A 23,222-nucleotide genomic window follows, 5' to 3' on the forward strand; every position below is an offset into this window, starting at 1 on the left:
AAGGTAATTACGGATTGTCCAGACTCAGGAATTGGTGTTGGATCCACTGTAATCCTTAAGGATAAATCACACCGAGTGAAATTAAACAATTTATTACCATAGAGTAAACAACATTAGGTTTTAAATTTCGTAAATAGTATAGGAAAATGATTTGTCACATGCCGTGGATGTAAGATTGCATCAGATTCTCATAAGAATTTTATAGTTTCCATCCTTTAGCCCAAAAAAGCTTAAGAGTGACTCTAATATTTCTTGTCGGCAGGAGGAGGAAGAGGAGGAGGAGGAGGATCTCCCTCTATCCTGTACTGAGGTGCTAGTGTTGGCATATGAATTGCCGGAAGTCATGTATGGCCCATTCAAGTGATTTGAAAATTTTTCCTGTAAAATGCGTTCAAAGTGCATGGAGCGAAATTAAGATTCTCACTTGAGATGCACTGGATCAGATGCAGAAAAATGGGTCCCCTTGAGTTCAGAGGTAAAGGAGGAGGCTCTAGTAAATGGATATAGTTAAAGTCAGGATGTAGGACATCCTCTTTGACTAAGGATTTAAGTGGATAGTTACACAAAAATGGGTCCCTTGAGTTCAGAGGCGGAGGAGGAGGAAGAGGAGGCGGCTCTAGTAAATGGATGTAGTTGAATTCAGGATGTTGGATATCCACTTTGACTAATGATTGATTTAACTGAATAGTTGCACAAAAATGGGTCCCTTGAGTTCAAAAGAAGGAGAAAGCTTTAGTAAATGGATGTAGTTAAATTCAGGATGTTTTATATCCTCTTTGACTCATGATTTAACTGAATTGTTGCATAAAAATTGGTCCCTTGATTTCAAAGGAGGGGGAGGGGGAAGCTCTAGTAAATGGATGTAGTTGAATTCAGGATGCTGAATTTCATGTTTGACTAATGATTTAATTGAATTGTTGCACAAAAATGGGTAACTTAAGTTCAAAAAGATAATAATGAAGTAAATGCAAAAGCGAGGGACAAAAAATAATAATAAATAATATACGAATAGTTGGAAGGAACATATACAAACCTGAATGAAATTCTCAGGCAGAATCTGGAAAAGTTGAGATAGGAGACGGTGCCCTAAACTGAAAAGAAGAAATAATTCATGATAATGCCATACATGAGGCACTTAAGAAGAAATTAGAATTAAAAAGAAATATCATAAGGCCCTGAAAAATTTCCATTTCTGATCGCCATCCTGTGCCCTTCGCTATTCACCTCGGATTACCAATTTCAGTTTTTCCCTTCTAGAAGGCATACGCTGACACGGATGTAAAGACCTGGGAGCTGATGCCTCTTTATTTTTTTCAAAGATAGGCAATCTCTTGCGTGGCTATAAACATCCATAAGTTAATGCCTCTTTTTTTCTTTTTTCTGTTTTTTTAAGATGGACAACCTTTGTCATTGTTATAAATATCCGTGGAGTAATGCCTGTTTTTAGCAACCTTCGACGCTGTTATATACACCCAGAAGTTAATTTTTTTTAAGGGGCAACCCTTGACTTTGACTATCCTAAGGATGCAAAGCGTTACTTAGGAGGCGCTAGGGTGAAACAATCTGATGTCCGAGTAACTCCAGTGAATCGCAAGCAACAGTTAGTAGCTTTCAGACTTATTTAGTTAGAATGCATCGAGGTTCTTGGCATCCCCGAGTTGCCACAACAAGGGATTGATTAACTGATTTTTCGTCAGACTATAACTGAAGTTATTGTATTTTATTGAAGGGACAACTTCAATTACTTTTCTTTAGAATTTTGTAAGGTTAGAAGTCTTCATGACTGATAAGATAATGTAAAGGATACAGTTCAATTTAACATTTGAATTTGAAGGAAATTATGTTATATTTGTGTTTGTTCCTGTGTATTGGAACTTTAGTTTTTCTTTCTGTAATATCTAAGCAATCATGACAGGTGCTTACCTTTTTTCCACCTTTTGCTGGTTTATAAAATATAGGTCATTTTTGCATTTATTCCTCCTTTATTTCACTCTATTATGGACATATTTCTGTTTTTGCTTTACTTTTTGAATAAAGACAATAACATAGCCAAACTGACTTAAAAAGAAAACAAAAGCACCACTTTGTTTGAAAGCATTGTTATGTACGATTTGGGGAAAATCATATGATTGAAGCGAAATTCCAGTGTTCAGTAATTGGAGATGAATTATTGCACATGATTAAACTTGTATGGGAATTGTAATTCAGTTTATATGATTTTAATTATATATCACTGTTACCTTACGGGATTCCAGAACATTATTAAATGCCAAGTTTTGTTTTTCTATAATTTGCATGATGTAAAGTTTTAGAGTGCAATAAAGAAAGCTGTTAATTTGATTTATTGATATTGCATATTATCACAATGACTCTTTCGCAGTGCCAGGAGTCGACGTCAAAACTACATCATGGAGACTTCATACACTGCAAAATGAAGTGATTTCTTGAAGCCTCGACTAAGAGGATACTGGGAAGGGTAACATGAAAGAGTCTGCAGAGAGCGGAAGGAGCACAAGAGTGAGTATTATCGCACTTAACCCACTTGACCATTCCCTTAACCTCAGATATCTGATTTCATGCAGTCAGTTTTTCATTACATTTAGAGAAAGTCTTTTCAAGTAGATAGAATCCAGATCATACCTGCAACTTCACCATGATCAAAACCATTTTTCCCAAGCGATAAATTTTTTCTTTTTCTGATTTGAAATGTCACTTTATCGTATTTTATAATGCCCTCTGATTATTTTCCATTCTTCATCGTTGTGCATGTGTGTATTTGATATATACATATATATATATATATATATATATATATATATATATATATGTATATATATATATATATATATTTATATATATATATATATATGTATATTATATATAAAATATATATCTAAAATATACTATATATAATAATAATAATTATATACACACACACACACACACACACACATATATATATATATATATATATATATATATATATATATATATATATATATATATATAATATATATATGTATGTATATATTACCTGACCAACCTGGCACTGCCAAGGAAAACTCTGAATGACAACTGATAAACTCTCTCTCTCTCTCTCTCTCTCTAACACCCATTCTACTCTCTCTCTCTCTCTCTCTCTTTTTCCCTCTCCTAACACTCCTTCTACCCTCTCTCTCTCTAACTTCCTCTCCCTCTCCCTCTCTCTTCAACTCTCCCTCACTCTTTCCCTCTTTCCACTCCTAACACCCCCTGTACTCTCTCTCTCTTCCTCTCCCTCCCACTCTCTCCATTTCCTGTTAAGATAGTTGCTTCAGTACATTGCCCATCATTTTTGACAATTTACAGTTCACCCCTTCTCACCCCCATTTCCACTGGGGCTGAACTTGAGCTTAAAGGGCATTGGGAGTGTCACTATTCATCTCAGTGATCTCGAAAACTATGGATTAGACACTAATATCTGTCATTTTTGACATTCTATTTTTCACCACTTCTCACCCCTCCCCCCTTCCTATCAGGCTGAACTTGGACTTAAACGGCATTGGGAATGTCACTATTCTTATCAGCGACCTTGAAAACTATGGATAAGACACTAATATCTGTCCTTTTTGGTTATTTTTACATGTCGCCACCTTCCCACCCCTTCTGACCTCTCCCCCTTCCTAGGCTGAACTTGGGCATGAAGGGCATCGGGAGTGCTGCTGTTCATTTCAGCAGCCTGAAAAATATGGATAAGACACTAATATCTGTCATTTTATGTTATTATTACATGTCATCCCCTTCCTGCCCCTTCTCCCCCCCACTCCCTATTGGGGATGAACTTGGACTTAAAGGGCATCGGGAATGCCACTATTTATCTCAGCAACCTCAAAAACTATGGATTACGGTAGACACTAATATCTGTTGTTTTCAGTTATTTTTACATATCACCCCCTTCCCACCCCCTTTCCTATCGGGGCTAAACTTGTACTTAAAGGGCATAGGGAGTGCCATTACTCATCTCGGCAACCTCAAAAACTATGGATTAGACATTAATATCTGTTTTTTTCAGTTATTTTAAATGTCACCCCTTCCCACCCCTCCTCAACCCTCCCCCCACTTAAAGGGCATCGGGAGTTTCACTGTTCATTTCAGCGACCTTGAAAGCTATGGATTAGACACTAATATCTGTTGTTATCTGCTATTTTTACATGTCACCCCCTTCCCACACCCATCCCTTTGGTGCCAATGATGTCTTACCCCCACAGTATTCTTTTTCATATAGTAAGTCATATGTATACCAAGTTTGGTTGAAATTGCTCACTGCATTTCAGAGTCATTCTGGCACATACACACACACATATACATATATATATATATATATATATATATATATATATATATATATATATATATATAATATTTATTATCTATATATTATATAATTATAAATATACATTATAATATATGATATATATATATATACACATATATATATATATATATATATATATATATATATATATATATATATATATATATATATATATATATATATATATATATATATATATAAAACACTATTTAAAACGTTGAAACCATATAATTCATTGCTTCTGTGCCCTGTTCACGTTTAAATAGTGTTTTATGGGCCTTCTTATATTCATATTACACTGTAGTATTACAGGAAAAGATATATATATATATATATATATATATATATATATATATATATATATATATAATATATATATACTATGTGTGTTGTGTGTGTGTGTTAAGGTTCTAGAAAAGAGGAGAGGTGGCTTGCTATACTTCAGCCGAATTTTCGTTTATAAAAGGTACCATTAAAAAAAATACTGTTGTTCCCGCATCAGTTAATAATGTCATCGTTTTATCAGAGCCAAAAGGTACAAGTTCTTTTTGTGGGCGTAATTTACTTCTTAGTCGGGTCTTTAGTATATAACGATTCCATATCTAGATGTTGTTCAAGGCGACGTTCAATCTCTTGGGGTAAGTATGAAAGCTTGTGCATGTTTTACATGGGAGAATGAGAAAGATCCTAAGAAGGGTGATAATAAATCTGCCAGATATTTGGGTAATTTGTAAATGAATGGACCATAACTTGGAATTATAGGACGGAGTGGGATTCCAACCTTATGTGTTTTGATGAGACCATAGAAACAGTGAAGTGTACTATTGGTTATCTTAAATGATTCCAAGAAACTAATATTTTTTATTAAGTCCTATAATTTTAACTGACTTATGAAACTGTGTAGCAGTTTGTTTGGGTATCTTTTATTATTTCATATAATTCTTTATCATATAATAGTTTTTTAACTAATATTTTTGTATTAATTATTATAGTTGTAAGTGATTGATTAAACTTTTCAGCATTATTTGTTAGGTGATCATCTGTTAAATTTTCACGGGTGTCTGTCATTTAACATTGGTTGAGACTTATTGATCTAGAACCCTTTATGTAAATGTTCAGTCTTCCCATCTTCATCAGATTTTGTGATAATAGCATCATCAATTTGCGTAACGTTATTATAGTTGTTCAAAATATTTTTGGGGGGCGATTTGCTGTTGTTCTTATGCTCCATGACATTAACAAAGCACTTTTAAGGCACACATCCAAGGCGTGCGTCTTTTTGCATGTTTTTTTAGCAAAGTTTTTATCAAACACAACCAAAAAGTTAAGGTTACTTTCAAGACCTGGTTTAGCGCAATGACGCTCCTAAATTAAATACCGTTTGTTGTTTTATGGTAAAGAAATGGTTGCAGGGGTTTCACAATCGCATATTAAATTTAAATTCTCGTGTCACCATCGGTTCACGTTCACCAATGATCAAGTGAAGTATTGTCAATTGAAGTATGTGGTTTTGTCTTGTTAACAGTAGGAAATTCATACCAAGAATCATACTCTAAAAATACACATTAGCCTAATAATCTGACCAAGCGAAGTCGCAAAAAAAAAAAAAAAAAAAAACTGGGAGAATACTTCTCTTGAGTAAATAGAGGATTCATGACAGACAAGTTACTCAGGACTTATGGAGCCATACAATACTGAATTCGCTCTTAGGAAACTCAATCAGAAATGCTCTTTTAAATTTGGAGGATTACCTTAGATAGACGCTCAAGAAGCCTCCTAGACAAGGCTAAAGAGTTCTTTCTGAAAATAGTAGATGAGATATAGGAAAATGGGATTTTGTGACGGGTTTGGATTGCCAATAAGGATGCCTTTCACATAACTAGTTACAGACCAGTTGCTTTCACATTTGTCCGCAAACAACTGGAGAAATGATTAATGCACGACTAGTTTGGTACTTGGAAAGGAATAACTTGTTTTCTCTGTATCTGTTTGGTTTCCACAAGAATAGGGGTACCTTTAATCCCCTGGTGAAACTTGCATGTGAAATCCAGCAGGATTTTACCCAGCAGCATCTAAGTATTGGGGTGTTCTTTGACCTGGAAATGGCATATGGCACTACATGGCATTTTGGCACTATCAAATAACTGCAGATTATGAGTATCAGAAGTGAAATGATAAGGCTCATAAACTCATTCATGTAAGAGATAAACTAGAGTTAGCGTTAGTATATCAAAGTTCTACAGGAAGGAGTCCTACAAGGCAGCATACTTAGTGTAACTTCTCGTTGCCATGAAATTTTTAGGCATGACACTCAATGAAAGTTAATTTGTTCAGGTCTTTTAAATCAGATAAAATTGATCATCAAAGTCATTAGATAAGGTAAAAGTTGTATTGTATTAGGTTTTAGACGGCAAGCTGATAAAAAAATCCTTACTCAGAATGGAAAGCTCTTTATGTGGGTCCAAACTTGGTGATGGGTGTCTGATATATTCATCAGCTTGTCATTTCAAAAATGGGTCTTCAGACATGCATTGGAGTCTTTAGAACAGAGGTGGGCACGGCCCCCGGGCCAGATGCGGCCCGCGACGCACTTTTATCTGGCTCGCGAGAGTGTATAGAAAGGTTCCAATGTTTAGGCTGCTTGCCATAATTTCCCTGCAATTACACAGAGTTCTGCCGTGGTTTTTTTGGTTTTGAGAAGATAGAAAAGTTGCCTCAGCTTGTGTCATGTCCCCTGTCTCTTGATTATGAAACAGCGCCAGAGGATTTTCAGTGGAATTGATGGACTTGCATGTGACTCTGTCTTAAAGGGGAAGCTCAACTCTCTTAAAGTGGATGTTTTATTCCTCGCTGAATGAGGTCGTTTCCGAAAATCCGACAGGTAGTACAGAGGATACTGGTGTTATTTGGAGTGACCTATGTATGTGAGCAGACTTTCAGAGTGATGAACCTCAGCAAAGGACGTCACAGAGCCCAGCTCACTGATGAGCACTTGGGAGTTGTCCTGTGAATTGCCACAAGTAAAATAACACCAGCCTTTGATGTTATCGCAAAAAGGGGTGACCAACTACACTTTTCTCATTAAAATTGAATGGACAACTAAATAGTGAATTTTTCTTTACCTTTTTCAATTAATGGGTTACATGCAGAAATAGTTAATGCCATTTTGCAGGGTAACGTAGGCCTAATTTTGTCTTTTGCTTGTAGCCCACCCCATCTGTCAATTTTCAAAGCCCAGTGTGGTCTTTGAGCAAAAAAAGTTTGCCAAATCTTGCTTTAGAACGTCTTTATGTTGAGTAATGAACTACCTATAGAGCTTTGAAATGAGCTTGGGCTACACTATATCGTAAGACTAAAATGCTTCCCAAAGAATCCAGCTTTCTAGATTAAAGGATTGTAACTTGTAAAGGTTTGGTACAAGGTCCATAAAACCCTTCCACATAGGTTAGAGAAGTGTGATGATGAAATGATTCAGTGGGAAAAAAATTGAAGTGAGGCTGCTATCTGTTCCACCATGGTTCATACCAGAAATCTCGTGTTACTCAAAGGATATCAATAAAAGCACCAGTCAGAGGAGGAGATCAGAGCTAGTTTTTATTTTTCAATTTTTTAAGCAAAAACAAGGTTCATATGAAGATCTGCACAGATGGTTCAAGATCAGAAGATTGAGTTGGTTGTGTTTGATGTACAAGAGGTAAAACTACCTTATTGCAAATCCTTGTATATGGCAGAGATGACAGCTATAGTCCAAGCTTTGAAACAAGGATTTCATAATGTATTCAGACTCCAGGGGTGCAATGAGCCCTGAGTTAATTGTAATTCAGTGCAACAGAGGTGGTCTTTCCCTTTCCTAGCCAACAGTAAAAAATATGTTGGCATCAGAAACAGCGTAAGTTATGGGTCGTTCCTCTTCCAAACAGATAGGAACAGCGAACTAATTTTAAGCCAGCTGAGGACTGGACGCACCCGCTTAACCCGTCAGTGTATTTCAGAGGGCAGCAAAGCCACCGTGCGCATTGCTAGAAATACAGTGACTAGCGTCAGAGAATCCCTTGTCTGAAAATTTTGGTGATGATGCAGACATTCCTGCACTTGCCAGTTTTTCATATAAAATATTATGATTTATAGACAGATATAATTATTTTCATAATACATCTCCCTAAATTTTTTTTCCTTTTTATTCTCGTAACATATATTCTTATTTACATAATAATATATTGTCATGATTTTTTTTTCACATAGTCATAATGAAATGAGTATGAGTAACCTAATAAAAATTGAGTTAATGAAGGTTTTGAAAGCGTTTGACCCCTTATATCATATCCTATTATTTTGTCATAGTAAGGCCTGAATGATTTTAGGGATACAGTGCTTGGGCAATATTCATAAGTTCCATGCATACATTTATCCACCCTTTAATCCTCATGCGATACACCATACAGTTTTTGTAGATGACCTTTTCTTTACAAGGCTAAGAATGGCCATGCGAGAAAGAAAGCTTCAACTAACAGTAAGTAAAATTGTTAAATGGGCATCTCTAAATAGTTTCAAGTTCTCTACATGCAGAACAGTTATTATTCAGTTCTGTCACAGGGGAAAATACACCCGAACCATTAGGGGTAGTGGATCCCTTGTGCACAAGAAGCTCTCTTTTTAGGTTTAGTTTTTGACTGCAGGCTGACAAGGGGTAGTCTCTTAAAATTTCTGAAAAGAAAATGTTTGGAACCTTTAAAGATTCTGAAAATTCTGCTTCATACGTCATGGCGACCAAACTCGAAAACTTTTAAAATTGTATAAATCCTTCATTTTATCAAAACTTTTCTATGGTTGTGATATTTACTTCTTAGCATCACCAGGTCAGTTGCAGATTTTAGATTCTTTGTACTATGCTGGTATCAGAATTGCCAGTGTTGCTTATAAATTTTTCCCTGTTCCAAGCCCTTTGATTGGTGTTGGAGAGCTGTCTCTGGACCTTTATCGCCAGTCCTGTATACTTGGGTAGAAAATCGCTGTTTCTGCAGGCAGAACCCATTTGATGGAAGATTTTTGAAAAAGGAACCTTGCTCATGTCGGAATGTTAGGCCTAGGTTTGGCAAGCATTGATGTGGCAGTTTTATTGTTCACAGAATGTTTAAACCTTACTTCCATAATCAACGGACTTTAGCCATAATCTGCCCCAGGAAGGATATCCCTTTGGTAACACTGGACACCGAATTTAGGAATGAAGTGTGATCTTTTCCCAAATGTCCTGGTGTATGGAAAAAAAAAAAACCCAAGCAGATTAAATTTTGATGTTCAGTTTTCTAAAACCTGACCACAAAACCAAACAATAGACAGTATCAAGATACTGAGCACTCTGGTAAGATTATTTTTGAGATTATTAAAAGTAGAGTTTTTTTTACCCGTGCCATATAATTTCAGAGTAAAAGGTAGTAAGAATTAGCTATTCTCACTAGTTCAGCGATACAGAATTTCTTTCAAAATTAATAAATATTTAAGCTGGAACCAACGCACCATCTCTCATTTGTACTAAGTTGTACATCATGAAAATGGCGGCAAGAATGACGAAAATCAAATTAAAAGAACTCCCACTGTGTGTGTGCGTTGTCTGTGCGCATGCGGGAAGGAGTTAGGGGTGGTTTCCCTTCCAGGTTAGATACTTGTGAGTTCTTCCTCCATGAAATCACCACTTCATTTATTTTTGAAGTTTATTTATGAAATTTATTTTTGAATCTTCCCTGGAGCCGTTCATGAAGTTTCATTTTTGAACGAACGCAGCTGTCCTGACAACTGCCACCAGCACCATACTTACTCTACAAGCGACAGTTATGTTGCGTAAGACTTAAGTCTTTCAAACTTCATACACAAACGCTCCTAATAAATATCAAACGTACAGACTGGTCATATTTACCAGTGGATGCAAAGAAAATTTCTTGATTCCCGGTTGTTTTTCGGAGGGTCTACCACTCACCAAAATTTTAGCCATGAATTTCAGTTGGAAATGAAGAACCTCCCCCTCCACGTTGGCCGTTGTATTTGCATATATGGAATATTTTCATATTTAGATTTTAGCTTATACTGATACTGTTCAGTGCCGTGCTTCGTATTTACTGAATAACATAGCAAATAATTTTTGTGGTTGAACGAACGGGAAATGGGACGTGAACATCGAAAGAAGAATCAAAAAGCGTCACGCTTCATACAATAATTTATTATCATGGTATTCACAGATTTGACGCATGAGGTAACATTTGTAGCACACGACCATAACATATTTATATATATATATATATATTTGTATCAGAGCAAACAAAATATTTCCACAATTATGTCGTCACAATAACTGTTATATTGACTCTTGTAACATTCTTCACATAATAAAAATATATGTATCTATATTCTGTATATTATTTTGGTGATCTACTACAAAGACAAGCATCATGTTTTCACGCTTCATTAATATAGCATATTACTGGATTCACCAAAATGTTACATGACATGTCATTAAGAAACGGAATACAGTGTTGTTGCAAGTAACAAGCAGCAGTTGTTACATGGAACAAACATGAGGAGGTGGAGGTAATGCCTCTCCCCACCCAGGCTATTATCTCCACGACAAGATTTTCCAATGTCCACCTCAGAAGTTTCCGCTACCATACATTGATATTTTTATATTTTTATATTGCTAGAAATGATCGTAGGAACATGAGAAAAACACATCAGTGCATTTTCGTCCGATACATCAGTTTTGCTTTGAAGGCCCTTAGATTTATGGAAATAAAACCGTCTACATTGAAGTAAAAACTGCCCAAAGGCTCATGAGAGTGCGCAGTGCGCGGGGGTAAGGAGACGATAAGGTCACTCACTGCTCGTCTGTGCTCAGCTTTCAAGAGGAAGTTCGTGAGACTGGTGATGACCAATGACTTCACCCGCGTGTGTATAGAATACAACAACATGCAAAACGAAGGAAATGAACTTTGCGAGCGCAAAGACTAGCATTTGCTCACTTACTGAAGACCTTTACAAATCTTGAGATATTCTTTCATTGGCATCATCGTCGTCTTTGATAAATGCTGTTTTGTAAATATACATTAGAATTTTCGATTCTGTCATTTTTCGTATGTATGGGAAAAGGAAGCTATGAAATGTAATGTCAATTCTTGTATCCACTTACCGCTCTCGGGTGGCGCTAGTGCACAGAAGCTCATGTAAACGGTCATTTATGATGCAGTTTTAATTGAAGCGCTGTTTTATTTTGGTTTTCAGGAACTTATTTTATCCCAAGATAAAATCACAAAAAACATTAACCGCAAAAATACAAAACGTTTCATGAACTACAGGAACTTACTTCAATGTAGATGAAAAGTAATCACACGATTATAAACCTTACCAAAGCCTGCTGATGATCAGTTCTGAACTAAAATCTTATATAGATTTAGATTCGATTTCAAAATATTACTGATCTGATACATCTTAACGGAAGCCTAGAGAAATATGCATCAAAGATACCAGCCCGTTTTTTCATTCGCTTAATGTGGCGGTGTTAAATGCCTCACTCATTTGTTTCAAAATTACAAGTTTTGACATCTGAAGCAAGATGCAGCAATGTAGCGAAGTAAGCGCTGTGAAAACAACTTGTGCTGCTTTTGCCATTAACGCAGGGGTTTCCAGCATTCCGTTTGCCAAACAGCGGTTCAGGTTGCTAACTATAATAATCAGAATAATAAGTTCAACGCTTGATATGTTTCAACTGATGTAGAGAATGTTGCACTTGTTTCTCATGTTCAGCCACGACTAAAATAGGATGCATTTTCAAAAAGACAAAGGTAAAAAATGTATTTATGTCAAAATCCCTAACATTTATTTGGAAACAATCTGAAATCCAAATACACAGCGTATAAAAGTCCTTGCTAAATACGTGATCTGTATAAATATATTAGCACGGAGTTAATCAGTGCACATAAATTGCCACATACAGATAGTCAGAAATGTACCTACTTATGGTTAACATGAGAGTGAGCCTTGAGTAGCTAATAACCGAGTATTAGCTCTTAAATATTCATGTGAGAGAAAACTACTAAAGAAACACTATCTCTGGTCATGCCTCCGTTGGCTTTCTATGTGAACAGGTACTTGCTTTTAATAGACAGATCTTGATGAAGTGGATCCTACGCTACATTTTATAGCGACTTCTCCTCCGGTAGGGAGAACCTCGACTTTGGAAAACAAGCTGTAATGCGCTTGTACGAAGGCATCACGTAATCACCAGGGGCGAGAGAGAGAGAGAGAGAGAGAGAGAGAGAGAGAGAGAGAGAGAGAGAGAGAGAGAGAGAGAGAGAGAAACTTTCCAAAGCACTTGGAGACAACAGGCAGGTTATAGGTTATGTACTACTGTATGAACATGGAACAGCTTATGAATTTGAGCTGCGTACAAGTAATGAAACGTGGGTACAAGTGATAATCCTCGTGTGAAATCGAGTTCACAACAATAATTTGTTAAGTGATTTTAGCGTGATTGCATTGTGCTTTTAGGAGTAAAATAAGCGCCATTGACTTTAGCCCTTGAGAAAATAATTTCACTTTGGAACAAAACTTCCTTTCAGTTTGTACGTGTGGAGGCAAGTTCGCTCTTCAGTCACTCGCTGTTTATTGACGTGCCTCGTTGACACTTTGCCCGATCACTTCTTAACAATACCGTTAATTAATGACTAGTGGTTCTTATAGTAAGTTATTACTTTATAGAGAAGGCCATCATCTTTAAGTTATATTTATCAATTAAACTGCTAATCCTGAAACTACAAACTAGTTTTTCCTCTAGTAAAATAAAGTGGTGTGCCAAAAAACGATGAAATTTATACATTTCAAAATACTTTGAATTAGCAAAGTTGTACAGCCGTCTTATTGTGAATTCCTGAGGAACCGCTAGAACTATATAATGTATAATAAGTAGTATCTTGGGTGCTGTGAGAGAGAGAGAGAGAGAGAGAGAGAGAGAGAGAGAGAGAGAGAGAGAGAGAGAGAGAGAGAGAATTTTGAAATACTTTCGAGTAGTGTTAAGTGTCTTAAGTGGCAGTAAAATGCCACAAAGTGTACTTATGTCAATAAAGTGACTCTTTAGTGTTCTGCAAAAAAAAAAAAAGTTAATTCAGACTAGTCATATTCTGACTAGTCATATTCTACTGCTGTGAAGATTTTATAGATAAGACGTTGGGAAAACAGTAACAATCTTGACTGTTTTATAGCTGTCTACTTTACTTTTCACAGAGATAGCAAAAATCATGCATACACACAGACATGTGTGTAATCCTTATCCATGCATACTTTCAAACACGCTGAATGCCTCACTGAAGGGTGAGACTGTGTAACGGAGCAGCTGCTTTCTAAATCTCTCACATCACAAATTGGGAAGGGTTCCTTTCTAACCAGACAATTCTACACGACACGAAAAATACATTTTACACCTTAGAAGAATATCACCACTTCTGTTACCAAAAACAATAGAAATTCTTCTTAGCTTATGAGCACTCGCTGTTTAGATATAACATTGTTAATATATAAAACACAATTGTTATTCACTGATCAACATCTCTGCCATGATAACTCCCAAATAATAACATCACTGATGATCGCCAAAGTTAGCGGCAGCCTCTCTTGACTTCATTTCGGTGCACGTTCCGCTGTAACATTACGACTATTTTGATTCCACGAAGTTTTACTGAATAACGCACAGGTTTCTCTTATATGAGCTGGATGTTCGTATATTTTTGCCACTTCATCTTTTACTTCTGAAGACTTAAAATGTCTGTCTTTCTGTCCTACATCATTAACCTCGGATCCTTGTCACAGCTGAAAAATAAACACTGCACTGCTCACTGGCAATTATTGTAAAAACGTCTCTTTTTCAGTTCCCACTGGAATGGATTAAACTTTTGACGTAAGTGAACAACAACGTTTTCCTTACATTACGACGTCAAATTTTACAGTTTTGAACTGCAGCAAAGAGCACAGCAACTTGAGCGTTAGAACCAAAGATATCGAAGATAATACAATGAGCATACCAGAACATTCTAAAGTAAAATACAGAGGGTAACGGGGTGGGAAAACTTCAAGTCAAGGGAAAAACAGAGACGAGACAAAGCAACAGGAGCAAATACTCACGACGAAAACACTCTTGAGCTGACAAATTATGGTATTTACAGACGATGAAATACTGTGAAATCCCGTTCCCCGTCATCCTTTGCAACTTTCAGATTATGACTTTCAGCGTAGAACACCTCGGCGTTACAAGATGAAACTCCTCGACACTGTTATTCATTCATCCATAGACCGAGGAACACTGGTACCACTGTATCAGACACAACTACCAGTGCCTTTCATCGGATTAATTACGCTTCTATTTCCATATGTTCGAAGACATAATTAAAACCGTTGCGCGAGCAGAAATCTGGCAGCCCCATCCTCTTCGATCCAGCTCTCGTGATGTATTTGGTGGTGGAAGTCGTCGAAACTTCGCGGGTCCTGTTGAGGGTATTGGAAGTGTTGGAGTGCAGGTGGGCACCGTAGGTGTTGGAGAGGTACTGTTGTCGCCTGGCCCACTCCCTTCCGCCGCACAGGGTTCTGCGGAAGGCAATCCGAAAACGGACGGACATGACCGAATACAAAATCGGATTCATTGCAGAGTTCAAGTAGTAGCAGATACCTGGAAGGATTAATTGAGTCAAAGGACAACTGGTTAGTATGTATTTCAGGAAAAAAAAAGATTAATTGAGTCAAAGGACAACTGGTTAGTATGTATTTCAGAAAAAAAATGATTAATTGAGTCAAACGACAACTGGTTAGTATGTATTTCAGGAAAAAAAATGATTAATTGAGTCAAACGACAACTGGTTAGTATGTATTTCAGGAAAAAAAAAGATTAATTGAGTCAAATGACAACTGGTTAGTATGTATTTCAGGAAAAAAAAAATGATTAATAGAGTCAAATGACAACTGGTTAGTATGTATTTCATGAAAAAAAATGATTAATTGAGTCAAAGGACAACTGGTTAGTATGTATTTCAGGAAAAAAAGATTAATTGAGTCAAAGGACAACTGGTTAGTATGTATTTCAGGAAAACAAATGATTAATTGAGTCAAACGACAACTGGTTAGTATGTATTTCAGGAAAAAAACGATTAATTGAGTCAAAGGTCAACTGGTTAGTATGTATTTCAGAAAAAAATATTAAATGAGTCAAAGGACAACTGGTTAGTATGTATTTCAGAAAAAAATTATTAAATGAGTCAAAGGACAACTGGTTAGTATGTATTTCAGAAAAAAAAGATTAATTGAGTCAAAGGACAACTGGTTAGTATGTATTTCAGGAAAAAAATTATTGAGTCAAAGGACAACTGGTTAGTATGTACTTCAGGAAAAAAATAATTATTGAGTCAGAGGTCAACTGGTTAGTATGTACTTCAGGAAAAAAATGATTAATTGAACCAGAGGACAACTTGTTAGTATGTACTTCAGGAAAAAAATGATTAATTGAGCCAGAGGACAACTTGCTAGTATGTATTTCAGGAAAAAAATGATTAATTGAGTTAAAGGACAACTGGTTAGTATGCACTTCAGGAAAAAAAATGATTAATTGAGCCAGAGGACAACTTATTAGTATGTACTTCAGGAAAAAAATGATTAATTGAGCCAGAGGACAACTTGCTAGTATGTATTTCAGGTAAAAAATGATTAATTGAGTTAAAGGACAACTGGTTAGTATGTACTTCAGGAAAAAAATGATTAATTGAGCCACAGGACAACTGGTTAGTATGTATTTCAGGAAAAAAATGATTAACTGAGTCAAAGGACAACTGGTTAGTATGTATTTCAGGAAAAAAATTATTAATTGAGTCAAAGGATAATTGGTTAGTATGTATTTCGGGAAAAAAATTATTAATTGAGTCATTGGACAATTGGTTAGTATGTACTTCAGGAAAAAATGATTGAGTCAAAGGTCAACTGGTTAGTATGTATTTCAGGAAAAAAATCATTAATTGAGTCAAAAGACAACTGGATAGTGTGTACTTCAGGAAAAAAATGATTACTTGAGTCAAAGGACAACTGGTTAGTATGTACTCCAGGAAAATAAATGATTAATTGAGCCAGAGGACAACTGGCTAGTATGTGTTTCAGGAAAAAAATGATTAATTGAGTCAAAGGACAACTGGGTAGTATGTATTTCAGGACAAAAACGATTAATTGAGTCAAAGGACAACTGTTTAGTGTGTACTTCAGGAAAAAAAAGATTAATTGAGTTTAAGGTCAACTGGTTAGTATGTACTTCACGAAAAAAAATTATTAATTGAGTTTAAGGTCAACTGGTTAGTATGTACTTCAGGAAAAAATGATTAATTGAGGCAGAGGACAACTGGTCAGTATGTATGTCAGGAAAAAAAATTATCAATTGAGTCAAATTACAACTGGTTAGTATGTATTTCAGGAAAAAAATGATTAATTAAGTCAGACGACAATTGGTTAGTATGTATTTCAGGAAAAAAATGATTAATTGAGTCAAAGGACAACTGGTTAGTAAGTACTTCAGGAAAAAAATGATGAATTGACTCAAAAGTCAACTGGTTAGTATGTATTTCAGGAAAAAATTATTAATGGAGTCAAAGAACAACTGGTTAGTATGTACTGCAGGAAAAAAAATGATTAATTGAGTCAAAGGTCAGTTGGTTAGTACGTACTTTAGGAAAAAAATGATTAATTGAGCCAGAGGACAACTGGTTAGTATGTACTTTAGGGAAAAAAATATAAATTGAGTCAAACGACAACTGATTAGTATGTATTTCAGGAAAAAAAATATTAATTGAGTCAAACGACAACTGGATAGTATGTATTTCAGGAAAAAAATGGTTAATTGAGTCAAAGGGCAACTGGTTAGTATGTATTTCAAGAAAAAAATGATTAACTGAGTCAAAGAACAATGTTTAGTATGCACTTCAGGAAAAAAATGATTAACTGAGTCAAAGGTCAACTATTTAGTATGTATTTCAGGAAAAAAATGATTAATTGAGTCAAAGGACAACTGGTTAGTATGTATTTCAGAAAAAAATTATTATTTGAGTCAAAGGCCAATTTGTGCTTCAGGAAATAAAAAAAATGATTAGCCTAGTTGAGTCAAAGGACAACTGGTTATATGTGCTTCAGGAAAAAAAGTTTCTAATAAAAAAATGTCTTGAATGTTTATATATACCAAGAACTAATTTAATGTGACAAATTTGCAGACTGCTTGACTGAAATTACAACATCATTAATATTAAATAACTTTCACTTTCGATATGTGATTTAGATTAAACATAACGATTCGTAAACATGAAAAAATTTCAGGTAAAATACCCAACATAAGAGTTAATTACACCTGCTGAGGTACATATTCAACGTTATTGTTAAACGAGTGAAAATCAAAATAACAATTCCAGAGAAATATACAAACATTTCCTATCCTTTAGGGGAAGGAAAAGTTATCATGGCATAGTGCGGTAAATGACTCGGTTTGGGAATAAATGGATCTGAGAATATTTCGAGAGAGAGAAGTGTGTTTGAGAAGGAACATCCGAAAGGTCTTGCAGTTCGGAGAAACCTCGATTTATGTTTGGCATACTAGAAATCTGTTAGAATCACGAAACACCTTCTGACGAACAGTGTTTCTCTTAGAGAGCAACATTTTGGTGGCAAAGTGGTAAATGAAAATAAAAAAAATATGAGGTCCAGAACGCGGAGGCTATGAAGCAATGTTACAGCAAGAAAACTGTTAAGAATCCAAGGCAGTGAACATAATTATGAATTCCTGGACTCTTGCAATTTGTTCGTGCATACGTCCAGTCTTTAAAAAATAATGTGCGAAAAGCATCATCATCATAAAATTAATCATGTCTCCGGGATAGACTTCCTTGGCATATATATAAACATCATGCAGGTCGTAAAAGAAGCAACAAGGGAAATGAAGTTTGTACAGCGTATATTTAAAACAAAGTATATATTAAAATAGAGAAAATCACTATGAAGGTAATAGTGAGCTGGGTATTAGTTATCTCAGGATACACTTAGGAGCGAAAAGCAGAGAGAGAGAGAGAGAGAGAGAGAGAGAGAGAGAGAGAGAGAGAGAGAGAGAGAGAGAGAGAGAGAGAGAAATTTAAGTTCTGTAGCAAAAAGTAACTTTATCCGAAAATTGCTGACTGAGAAGGAACATGTAGAATAACATTTCAAAGACAGGAATCTGTTATAACCTAGTAAGTGAGGTACTCGGTGCATTTACCATAAAATGAAGGTGAATCTGGGATATAAGAAATTGTAGGGTAGCACATCAAAATACTTGTTCAGGTGATAATGTGCTTTGCCGTAAGCAATACTTAATTTTTATGAGGAAGTTACTGATATGAATATAGGCATACGCACATTAATACGTGAAAGTTTAAGGAGACTATTTCCCATTAAAAGTATGATATGAATAATGAAGGCAAGCTTAGATTTTGAAGTCCTCTAACTCCTCGAAATTTTTATACGAACTTGTTAAGCCTTATCCTGATTATCCTGCTGGGAAAAGGCGTCACCAAAATGAATTTGAATAATTTTGCTTGACATTCCCTTATCCTTTCGTATTCCAAAACGCCTGGGGCGACCTCTCACCTCCCACCCCATTTCTGCTAATCCCAGGATGTGTCCCATTCTCTAAAACAGTGGCATCTAGGCTTTCCCAGGAAGCGCTAAAAGAGGACATCTTCGTTGAACCGGTACCCAAGGCTCCCTTCATAATTCTTGTAGGGTGGCCAATAATAATAAATTTGATTTATCCCACTATTGAAAAATGGTGCACGACCAAGCTCTTACTTCCTGTGCTTTCTTGAAGGCACTGGATTTATTTAACACTTCGTCGACAGGCCTTAGTTTATAGGGTGATGGAAGAAGTGGTGGAATGTATCCAGTCTTGAAGGAACGGTATGTCAGAGGAGTTGATTCGTGTGTCTTTTCAACATTAAAGTAAATCTAAATAATTATCATAGGCACTCCCCAGGGATTCCAGAGGGAGCCTAGAGTTCTCTTCTGGTGCTTCCCAGGGTTGCCCAGAAGTCACTGTGCTACAGAATTTGTCTCTTCCTATCAATAGATCGGGAACCCACAGATGGCCGAGGAGGTCCCTTCCCAGGCTTTCTTAAGGTTTGGGAGCAAATGCCTACTTTTACATCATCAGATTCCGAAATAGTTAATTCACAAACGTTACATGTATTTTTGTAATGGCATAGCAATTCAAATTAATTTTCGTACTGTTTACCAACCAAATAATCACTCGCACGCATTAGGAAACAATTTATTTGAAAGTAACAAAACAATACAATCAAGTGAAATAGAATCTATCTTTGTATAAATTTTGTTTAGGACTTATTTAGTAAATGCTTATTTTTCTTAACATTCTGCAACTAATTTTATACACACACACACACACACACACACACACACACACACACACACACACATATATATATATATATATATATATATATATATATATATATATATATATATATATATATATATATATATATATATATATATTATATGCCACTAAACAGCGTGTGACAATATATCCAACTAAGGCCACAGGAAAAATAAAAGAAAGGAGTACAACCGCTTTCGTGTATTTCAACACATTTTCGAGGTACTGTACAATGCTGTACTGGTTTCAACCGTATTTTGAATATCTGTGTTTCCATTTTTTCAGCTTTTGTGTTTACTTTGTTAGATACCCTCGGTGTTTTTAGCATTGTACCTCGAAAAGGTGTTGAAATAACACGAAAGTGCTTGGTACTCCTTTTCTTTTATTTTTTCCTGTGGCCTTAGCTGATTATATATATATATATGTACATGTATATGTATATAAATATATATATATATATATATATATATATATATATATATATATATATGTATGTATGTATATATGTGTGTGTGTGTGTGTGTTTATGTATGTGTATATGCATGTATGCGTATTTATATTATATATATATATATATATATATATATATATATATATATATATATATATATATATATATATATATATATATATGCATATTGGAATGTAACCTTTGAGGAGTTGGAAGTATTTTTATGTTTGTGGAAAGTAAAACCAACTCACCTGCTACCACATAAAGCCTCTGATTGACAGTTCTCAGATTTTTAGTCCAGGTGCCATAGAGATTGACGAAAACAAACATGAGCCTTTGCGCGTGGAATGGCGCCCAGCACAGGAAAAACACCACCACCACCGCTACTGCAACAGAGATCAGCCTAAGATGCAGTCAAAATCTCATAGAAATTAACAAAATTCACAGACGTTCACAATTAACAAACGTTTGTCAGATGAAAACAAGAACTAAAGTCCCTTACAAACGACTGATGAGGATTCTTTCTTCTCAATTCAGACGAGTACTCTCCCAGTTGACTAGATACATGATTCTTTTAAGTATACCTGGGCAAGAGAATCTGTCCAAGAAGTTCAGTTATTACAGAAGCGGTTCAGGCCAGTTTTTTTTTCTTTACATTTCTCAAGTTCATTATAGTTTTAATTGTATTCACATGAAAGTTGTTTAAAGTCCAAGTGAACACATAATGAAAGTGTGTTTGTGCATCAAATGATGTTGACATGTTTAAACTTTGCGTAAATAATGCAGTTTTCTAGAAGTGTTCTCAAGGTAAGAGCCTTATATTCATATCTGAAAATGATTCTCATCTTCCCAGGACTGAGGAATACAGAGAATATGTGGAAAGGGATGAAAGTAACTGCAAGAAGAATACGACTTCTGATTTATCTGATGGCAAATTAAAGATTGTCATTTTACTGATTAAAACTATACAAACGTAATATGGAGTATAGTATAGCATGAATTAAAAACAGCAGGAGTGCATTAAACAAAATGATAAATAATTTAGAAATTAGGATTTATCAGCATACTAAATCGTAAAACTTTTCACATTCAGGCCAATTCTGTTGTTCTTAGATATAAAAAAAGTTCTTGCTGATAATAAACAAAAACTAAAAGCCTCGATTCACGTGGCGCATGCGCATAGAAGGGGAGATGACACTTACCCAACATACGGATCCCCATTCTGCGAGTGTGCATGGCTCCGTTGCCTGCAGATGGAGTGCGACTTGGCGGGTCAATTGACAGAACTACGCCTGATATTAGGAGAGGAAGTAATTAAAAAATAATCTGATAGAATTTAGAATCATTATTACGGATGAATAATTCAAAGTATGAGACTCCAGACAATACAAGAATTGTGTAAAAATGGTAAAAATGTTTCCTCTCACGCTCATGTATTTCATTGCGGTGAAAAACCATCTTTGATTTCTTAGCAAGACAGTTTGGGCAAAAATTGTGTACATTCTGCTATCCGAATTTCCACTAAACACAATAAAACATTTTATACCTAAGAGATCCAATTAGTTTTTACCTCTGCCACACTGAACAGTTATGCACATAATGATGCATCATGAATATGTGCACAGGAAGAGTTACAGACTTCATGTATGTAATTTCATATACTACAATAGTGAACAACTTTCAGACTGAATAAGGTGCTGACCGCCGTCCAGGTTTGGTGCAATAAGAGTAAATTTCTCCAGATTTACAATAATGAGCGTTTATGTAAGGATTCCCGATGAACGTGTTGGGATGGACGGGAGTAGCCCAAGGGGATATCGTACACTAAAGTGGATATTTGTTTTAATAACACAATGCTACCTATTTTTTGGAGACCCATCTTCAATAATACGTAATGGACTGCATGTTAGTCCATGGATTATTTTCTTATATCTTCTCAACCTTGAACAACAGCCCTGTGTAATTCTGTTAGACAAACTGAGACGGAAACAATCTTGCAATTGGCGTAAAATTTGAAAAACAAGTAAAAATAATCAAAGAGTTTGTCTGGAAGGGGTTGCGGTTAGTTGTACTTGAGGGAATTGGAAGTTAGTACGTCGAATATGAACTTAGGGAAAAGCAAAAGTTACTTGACATTTTGCTTACAGTTGGGCTCATCAAACATAACACTCTCTTAGTGCTTAGCTCATCTGAAATTGTATATATGGTATGAAACCTTTGAATATATGTAAAAGAGCATAAGAAAACTAAGTGAATAAAAAATGTTAATGAGAGGGATGTCTTACCAATTTTGTAATAGAGGATGATAAGTATAAGCATGGGCATAATGAACCCGAAGACAGATGACATCCACATTACCCAGGGCAAACTGTCGTAAGATTCATGGAATGAAATGGCACACCAAGCGCTTTCAACGATGATACTGCCACCCAGTCGCAGATGATTAACCTGCAAGGATTTAAATGTATGAAATTAATTGCTTGGTGTGATGCAAAATTTCCAAGAGTAGACCCAACGAAATTTGCAGTGAGTATTTCACAGTTCCCATTTGGATTAGACTAGATCTGATTATAACATTTTTCCTTAAAAGCCAAGCATTAAGGCAAATTTGATTAAATGACCTGATTGAAAACACTGTCAAATTTCTTTAAATAGGTTCATTAATTTTGACATTAATAAAATAGCAATCCTCTATTTACTCTTTGTCTTGAAACATTGATAAAAATTTTCCATGCACTTCCTCATTCTACGGGCTCAACTGAGTTCATTGGAATCTTGTATTTATCGATATGTTGGAGACTGGGTCTCTAAAAGTAAACATCTTTACATTAATCATCTTGGCAGGAAGACCAGATAGAATGGACAAGGGTCCTTTACCCAGAGAGCAGTTCTCCCGTGGATACTGGTCAGTTCTAAAAGATAGTCCTGCTCCTGAGATATCA

At 35.6% G+C, this 23,222-nt stretch overlaps 1 protein-coding gene across 3 annotated transcripts in view; it reads right to left on the minus strand.

The window, feature by feature from the left end:
• Positions 1-10,549: 10,549 nt before the first annotated feature.
• The window catches only part of LOC136842618 (neuromedin-U receptor 2-like), an 833,892-nt gene continuing 821,219 nt past the window's right edge, over positions 10,550-23,222 (minus strand). For all 3 annotated transcript variants that reach the window (XM_067110224.1, XM_067110223.1, XM_067110226.1), the window contains 4 exons: positions 22,566-22,728; positions 21,483-21,572; positions 20,532-20,666; positions 10,550-15,053 (listed from right to left, as the gene is read on the minus strand). In XM_067110224.1, the coding sequence (XP_066966325.1) occupies positions 14,740-15,053; positions 20,532-20,666; positions 21,483-21,572; positions 22,566-22,728 (702 nt within the window). In that variant the 3' untranslated portion in view covers positions 10,550-14,739. The remainder of the gene's footprint in view (positions 15,054-20,531; positions 20,667-21,482; positions 21,573-22,565; positions 22,729-23,222) is intronic.

The sequence above is a fragment of the Macrobrachium rosenbergii genome, chromosome 10, assembly GCF_040412425.1.
Source record: "Macrobrachium rosenbergii isolate ZJJX-2024 chromosome 10, ASM4041242v1, whole genome shotgun sequence".
NCBI classification, from domain to species: domain Eukaryota; kingdom Metazoa; phylum Arthropoda; class Malacostraca; order Decapoda; family Palaemonidae; genus Macrobrachium; species Macrobrachium rosenbergii.